This window comes from Periophthalmus magnuspinnatus, chromosome 9 (assembly GCF_009829125.3).
Source record: "Periophthalmus magnuspinnatus isolate fPerMag1 chromosome 9, fPerMag1.2.pri, whole genome shotgun sequence".
Taxonomy (NCBI): domain Eukaryota; kingdom Metazoa; phylum Chordata; class Actinopteri; order Gobiiformes; family Gobiidae; genus Periophthalmus; species Periophthalmus magnuspinnatus.
This window is the reverse complement of record NC_047134.1, coordinates 29077638-29083954: the sequence shown is the minus strand read 5'-3', so window position 1 is coordinate 29083954 and position 6317 is coordinate 29077638. Positions and strand designations below refer to the sequence as shown.

Below are 6317 nucleotides of genomic sequence, written 5' to 3'. Positions count from 1 at the left end.
ATGTACGTTAATGAATATATTGCTATGAAATGTTCAATACACTAATGCCAATGAGACCATAACAGCAACTGGATTCAACACAAACATTCTAAAATTAGGTCAGATCTCTGAGGAAAACAGATAAAAAGACAGTTTTGGACCCTGGCTTCCCAATGATGTACTTACCTGTTGATAATTCCATTCTTCACTCAGTATTTTAACAGAATAATGCTGCAGGAGAAAACACAAAGAGCTGAAGTTTTTGGGCGCCAAATGAAGAAGCACATGAGGGGTGGGGTTGACTCTTCACGGTTCTCATGCAGGCTTGATAAATCTTGGGGCCTTGTCACCAGAGTCAGACATTACTTTGAGTGTCCAGCGCCATGTCCTCTCCTGATGCAGACATGCCTCCTGCTCCAGCTCCCAAAGCTCCCAAGAAGAAGAGGGGTCCCACCATCTCTGCCCTGATCCTGAAGGCTGTTGCTGGGGCTAATGCTACCGGCGGCCTCTCTCTGACTGCAGTCAAGAAGGTCCTGAAGGATGGAGGTTACGACGTCAAGAAGAACAATGCCAGGATTCTTCTGGCAGTCAAGCGCTTAGTGGCCAAGAAAAAGCTGGCCAAAGTCAAAGGTTCTCTGAAGATCAATCCTAAACCTAAGAAGGTGAAGAAGAAGCCAGCAGCCAAGAAAGCCAAGAAAGCCAAGAAACCAGCGGCAAAGAAGTCACCTAAAAAGAAGAAGGCGAAGAGTCCTAAGAAAGCCAAGAAGGCTAAGAAAGCTAAAAGCCCAAAGAAGCCTAAAGCGAAGAAGCCCAAATCCCCTAAGAAACCTAAGGCTCCCAAGAAGCCCAAGGCACCTAAAGCTGCTGCCAAGAAATAAAGTTCTCCAGGAGAGCGTCTGTGAAGGCACCTATCAAAGACTGTGTGTAGACTGCAATGATTTAACTTGAACATCTCTTTCGCTTTGCTATTTTTCAGTCTATTCTTGTCCATACTCCTTATATGTCTAGTCAACTTCTTTCTTAACCTCATTTTTGACCAGTCAGTGTGGTCATTATTTGCACTTGCTGAAAAAGGGAAAAAAAAATGTATTGTAATAAATGTATCTTGATACTTGTGTCGGGTCTTCTGTGTTTTTTTTCTAATTATCATTAAAGAAAAATGTGTAAAAATGAAAATACTGCACAGGTGGAAGTATAAGATAACATGCTAAAACAAGTCTCAAAGTTCAAATGGGGGGTTATCATAAAATGTCAGAATCCAATGAGTTCTGCACTGTAAAACCTGACAGTGTTTCACAGCCTTCTACCCATAGACTGTAGTGTATATGCTTCTGCCATGCACCTGTTTGGCGCGCTACTTTGAATGCTGATAACATCAATGTGACACACAGTATGCAGGAACAGGGAAATGGTAACTGAAAGTAGCAAAAAGGATCTGATATAATGTATCCTTGGTGAATAACTAACCATGTCAAAGGATAGATCACAAAATAAAGCCAATTTCTCTGCTACTTGCTAAATAAACTTAATGCATAGATTGTCCAAACAACATCACTAACATCTGATGGACTTGATATCTCCAGCTGCAGGAGACGGGGCGGGTAAAGGCTTTCCTTTATCTCTAACAGAAACAAACAACATCTGTACAACACTGAGGAAAGCACACATTTTCCAGCTTATATTATTTCCTATTATTTAACACTATATGAGCCTCTCAAAGGTTGATAGTATCAGCGATATGTTCAGTTTAAAATCACTATATATAGAATCACACAGGTGTAGTTATTATATAAATAAGTTCAGAATATTTAATGATGAATACTTATCCAGATGATTTAATTTAATTGTGATGCTTAAAAAGTCATACAAACTGACGTGTTGTGTAGTTATAGTGAATAGAAGTGTCATCGTTTTGTTTTGTGGAGGACCGGTTAAGCAACTTAACTGTGCCAGATTTTCATTTTCAAATAATTGTGTTATCTTTATTGCATCAGTGTTGTGTTAGAATGAAGTTTACCAACTCAACAGCGTTTACAACTAGTAGTGTAATGTACTGTTAATAGATACATTTTATGAATATTATTATTTCATTTAAAACACAGCTCTATGTGAAAGCAACTGTATGAAGGTAAAATTGTTCCAAAACGTCTGAATGCGTAAAGGTTGATTTGTATACTGGTAAATAACAATATTAATTAAGTACACTGGCGTACTGTCTGATATGACAGTTTAGCTGTTGCCACAGCTTCAAATCAGCCATTGTAAATTGTACTTGTAAAATTACCAAGTTGTACCTGTAAAATGATTTGTAAGTGTAAAAATAAATACTTTTATTTACTAGTGTACAAATCAACAATTATGCTACATATTCCAATGTTTTTGATGTTGTTGTTTTAGGTTTCGTTTTAGTGATAATGGCCTATCCAAATATAGATGTAATAGCAGTCATACAGCATTCCTGAAGCAAAATAAAACCAGCAATAGTTAGAAACGCTGGCTCACCCCACTTAGCACAGCTAACAGCTGCAGCTTCGATGCAGTGAGTGGCGGCAGGTATTTTGAACAATTTAAAGTAATTTTCCGATGAGATTCTTTGCCCGGACACTAGCTGACACTATGAAGATGATACTATTTTCTCTATTGGTTGCCCTTTTTCATACCGGCTCTACTCTTGCTAGTTATCAAAACAATAGCTTCACTCATTGTTTGACATCTGAAAACTTCACTGTGCTGGAGGCCCTGCCTGGCGGAGGCTGGGACAACCTGAGGAACGTGGACATGGGTCGAGTGATGAAGTTCACCTACTCCCAGTGTAAGACCACAGAGGACAGGGTCTACCTCATCCCTGATGAGGTGTTTGTGATCCCCCAAAAGGAGACCGATTTAAAGACCAGCTCAGAGATCATCAGTTCATGGGTGAACCAGAAGAGTGCAACCTCTACATCTATAAATGCAGATGTGTCCTTTTTTGTGTTGTTGAATGGCAAATTTTCAACAGAAAACCGGAAGATGAAAACAGCACAGTTAAAAAATTCATCTCTAATAGCAAGAGTACAGGTATGTTTTACATCCACATACTATTACAACTTTTAAACCACTACCTCGTGATGCACTGCAGAGTAGTTATTAGCAGAATGTGGAAGACAAGTTAAAATCTGCAGTAGGTACAGACAGGGTAAAAAAGAGCAGTGAATCGCAATTCAAATATTAAAAGATACAATATTAAGGAAAAGGTTACATTTTGACCAACTAATCACTTTATTGTTTGACACTCAAATTTGAAAGTTTTAGCTTTGGGCACATTATCTAACTGTGTTATTTATTCTGTAAGGTGCGTGACTTTCTCTACACAGTGAAGACTAATCCAGACTTCACACTGGACTCACGTTTTGTTCAGCGAGTCAAAGACATAGCAGATGCCATTGAAAACAACCAGACACAGAATGCGGCCTATCTGTCTGAGAAGATGGTGGTGGACTATGGGACCCATGTGATCACCAGTGTAGATGCTGGAGCCTCTTTAGTGGAGGAGGACTACCTGGACTCAAAATATGTCTTAGATAATGCACAACAGCAATCCAATATAAAAATAGAGGCAAGTGTTCACTTTTTTAACATAATCAAATTTAAAAGCAGTACATTTGACGGTGGTGTTCAGAATACTGATGAAAGTTCATCCCGGGAGACTTACGAGTCAAACATAAAACACTATAATATTGAGAGTCATGGAGGTGTGCCTTTCTATCCTGGACTCACTCTGCAGAAATGGCAGAACAGTATAAAAAACAATCTGGTGGCTATTGATCGCTCAGGAGTCCCCCTACACCATATTATCAACCACAACACACTCCCTGATATACCACCTTCCACTGTAGAAAAGGTCTCTCTGTCTCTTGAAAAAGCCATAGAGCGATATTATGTGGTCAACACTCATCCGGGCTGTGTAGATGTCAACTCCCAGAACTTCAACTTTCAGGCAAATGTTGATGATGGATCGTGCACAGCCACTAACCTCAGCTTTGGAGGTGTCTATCAACAATGTGACAACCTGAGCAATGATGCAGGGCCACTTTGTGAGAAACTTGCCCAAAAGAACCCAGACACGGGTGACTTCTCCTGTCGTTCTCCTTACACACCCACTTTACTGAGATCTGAAGAGAGACAGGAAGAATATACTAAGAATGAATGTTATGACGATACATACAGATGTGGGTTTTTATACTTACAACACTGTACTAAACAGACTTGTCAGGACAAAAACTATGTGCGTTCTGCTCGTATTGACACATACTGGTGCTCAAATACTGAAACAGCCTCAGTCCACTCTGGGTATCTCTTCGGAGGACTCTATAGCAAAGATGTTTCTAATCCTAATACCAATTCCAAAGATTGTCCCCCACAATTTATTGAAGTAACATTTCTCTCAGAAGGAATGACGCTGTGTCTAAGCCATGACTATGAAATGGGCTCAAGATATGCAGTGCCCTTTGGAGGCTTCTTCAGCTGTGAGTCAGACAACCCTATGGCAAACAATACACACCACTGCCCTCTTCAGTTCAGCCAACACCTTGTTACATCGAGCAATGACTGTGAGATCCAGTACTGTGTCCCAACAATGTCTTTTACTGGAGGAGAGCTGCAAGATATCCAACTGCCTCCATTCACCATACCTCCACAAATTAGGATGGAAGCTAATGGTAATGTGATGGTCATGACTGAGGGAGAGAAGAACTGGGTCAGAGTTGGTGAAGACAAGCAATGGAAACTGGCCACACAAGAGGAAATCCAGGAAATAGTGAAGAAAATGCACCCTGATTATAATGAGCTGTCCGGTGGGAAAAAGACTGGGATAGCTTTTGGGGTGCTAGCTTTGGTTGCCCTGGTGGTTTTGATGATAGTGATAATAAAAATAATCAAGAAAAGACGAAGGGACCACACTAGCTATGCGATGTTTGTGAACAGGTAGGCTGCTTTCAACAGTTCTGTAACATTTGTTCCTGATCGATTCAAAATTGTTGATGGTGGACAAAGATCAGGGCAGATTTGACTACTGGGTCAGTGGGTAATGGGCATAATGTGGGTAATTGTGCATGTGCATTCTTCTGGGGATCTGGTCATGTTTGTAAATAATTTGTTGTTCTGAAATATTTTACCTAAAAAAAGCTAAATTAATAGAAAAATATATATATATCTTATGATTTTATGACAGTTCTACAACTGGGGGCATTATATAACACTATCTGTAACATTGTTTTCACGTTTTTTTTCTTATCTAAGTACCATGTTTTTGATGATTTGATCAATGCAAGCTGTTATTAATTAAAACAATATAACATTATTACTGTGAAACCTTTATATTTGTTGTGTTTTCCTCATGTAGAGTGTAATGGCAGGGGTTCATATTTTGCATAAACTGCTTGGTGTTAAGGGTTTTGATATAAATAGAATTGATCAATAAAACACAATGGAACGAACAGCCTTGTTGACACTTTGTATTTCATTGGGGAAGTCCGTCGCAGATATTGGCAAATTCAAGTGTGGAGCTGGTAACTTTTAAAAATTGTTGGGTAATTTCCAGTGACGTGTGCTCATGTGATTTATTATTGGCACTTCCCTTTTGGGGTTAACTTAAAATCAGCTTTGTGTTCTCCTTTAGAAAAGAGAACAGAAAGTAGTCAGGTTCAGAGGTATTTGCTTCCTGCCATGCAGTATTTGCTTACTGCCATGCAGTGTCTTAGCAGAGGCGCCACTGGCCAAATAATACATTTATTTTATGACAGTAATTAGAGTTATTGTTATCTCTAACCACTGAGAGCAGACATGAGATTTGTTTGCTTTCAACTCTTGGCTGCACCTAGTATTGAGGGTGGAGACATAAAGTGGAGTTTCCAAAAACAACAAGAAGCGACATGCTTGTCCAGGGTTTACATGATATTATGATAAGCACACCTTTTCCAAGAAGCAGTCACATGCTCTTTGTTTACTTGTGGGGCAAACAAAAAATTGCTTTGGCCCAGCAAGAGAGGGCCCTGAGATGTGTCTCTTTAGAATCAATTTTGCTCTACTGTGTAAAGCGAGCGGGGACATCAAATCTAGCACTTCATTTTGGCCCGCAGTGAAAAGAAATTCATATAGTTCAAATCACAAATATTTAAAGATTTAGATCACTCTTGACCTTTGTATTAGTAAACTTAAATGTGGCTTTGATTTCAAAGATAATTGTCAAGTGAAGTTTTGAACAGTTATCAATACTTCAGGTAAACTAAACAGTAAGCAGTAGAAAGTAAAGTACTATGCTCCTCCCTCAACATTCCCATCTTGTGATACACTCTCTGACA

The 6317-nt window shown here is 39.3% G+C and overlaps 2 protein-coding genes across 2 annotated transcripts; both read left to right on the top strand.

The window, feature by feature from the left end:
* The first annotated feature begins 345 nt into the window (after nt 1–345).
* Nucleotides 346–1056, top strand: LOC117376813 (histone H1.4-like). Its single transcript, XM_033973357.2, has one exon. It carries the CDS (start codon nt 363–365, stop codon nt 855–857), a length of 495 nt encoding a protein of 164 aa, XP_033829248.1. The 5' UTR covers nt 346–362; the 3' UTR covers nt 858–1056.
* A 1423-nt stretch (nt 1057–2479) lies between these two features.
* Nucleotides 2480–5408, top strand: LOC117376191 (macrophage-expressed gene 1 protein-like). Its single transcript, XM_033972598.2, has 2 exons — nt 2480–3036; nt 3311–5408. Exons 1-2 carry the CDS (start codon nt 2563–2565, stop codon nt 4943–4945), a joined length of 2109 nt encoding a protein of 702 aa, XP_033828489.2. The 5' UTR covers nt 2480–2562; the 3' UTR covers nt 4946–5408.
* Nucleotides 5409–6317: the final 909 nt, after the last annotated feature.

Excerpts from the sequence above, each read along its gene's own strand:
- LOC117376191 (XM_033972598.2), top strand. The coding sequence starts at position 2,563 with ATGAGATTCTTTGCCCGGACACTAGCTGACACTATGAAGATGATACTA. Across the intron at positions 3,037-3,310 it reads CTCTAATAGCAAGAGTACAG|GTGCGTGACTTTCTCTACAC; the intron begins GTATGTTTTACA and ends TTATTCTGTAAG.
- LOC117376813 (XM_033973357.2), top strand. The coding sequence starts at position 363 with ATGTCCTCTCCTGATGCAGACATGCCTCCTGCTCCAGCTCCCAAAGCT.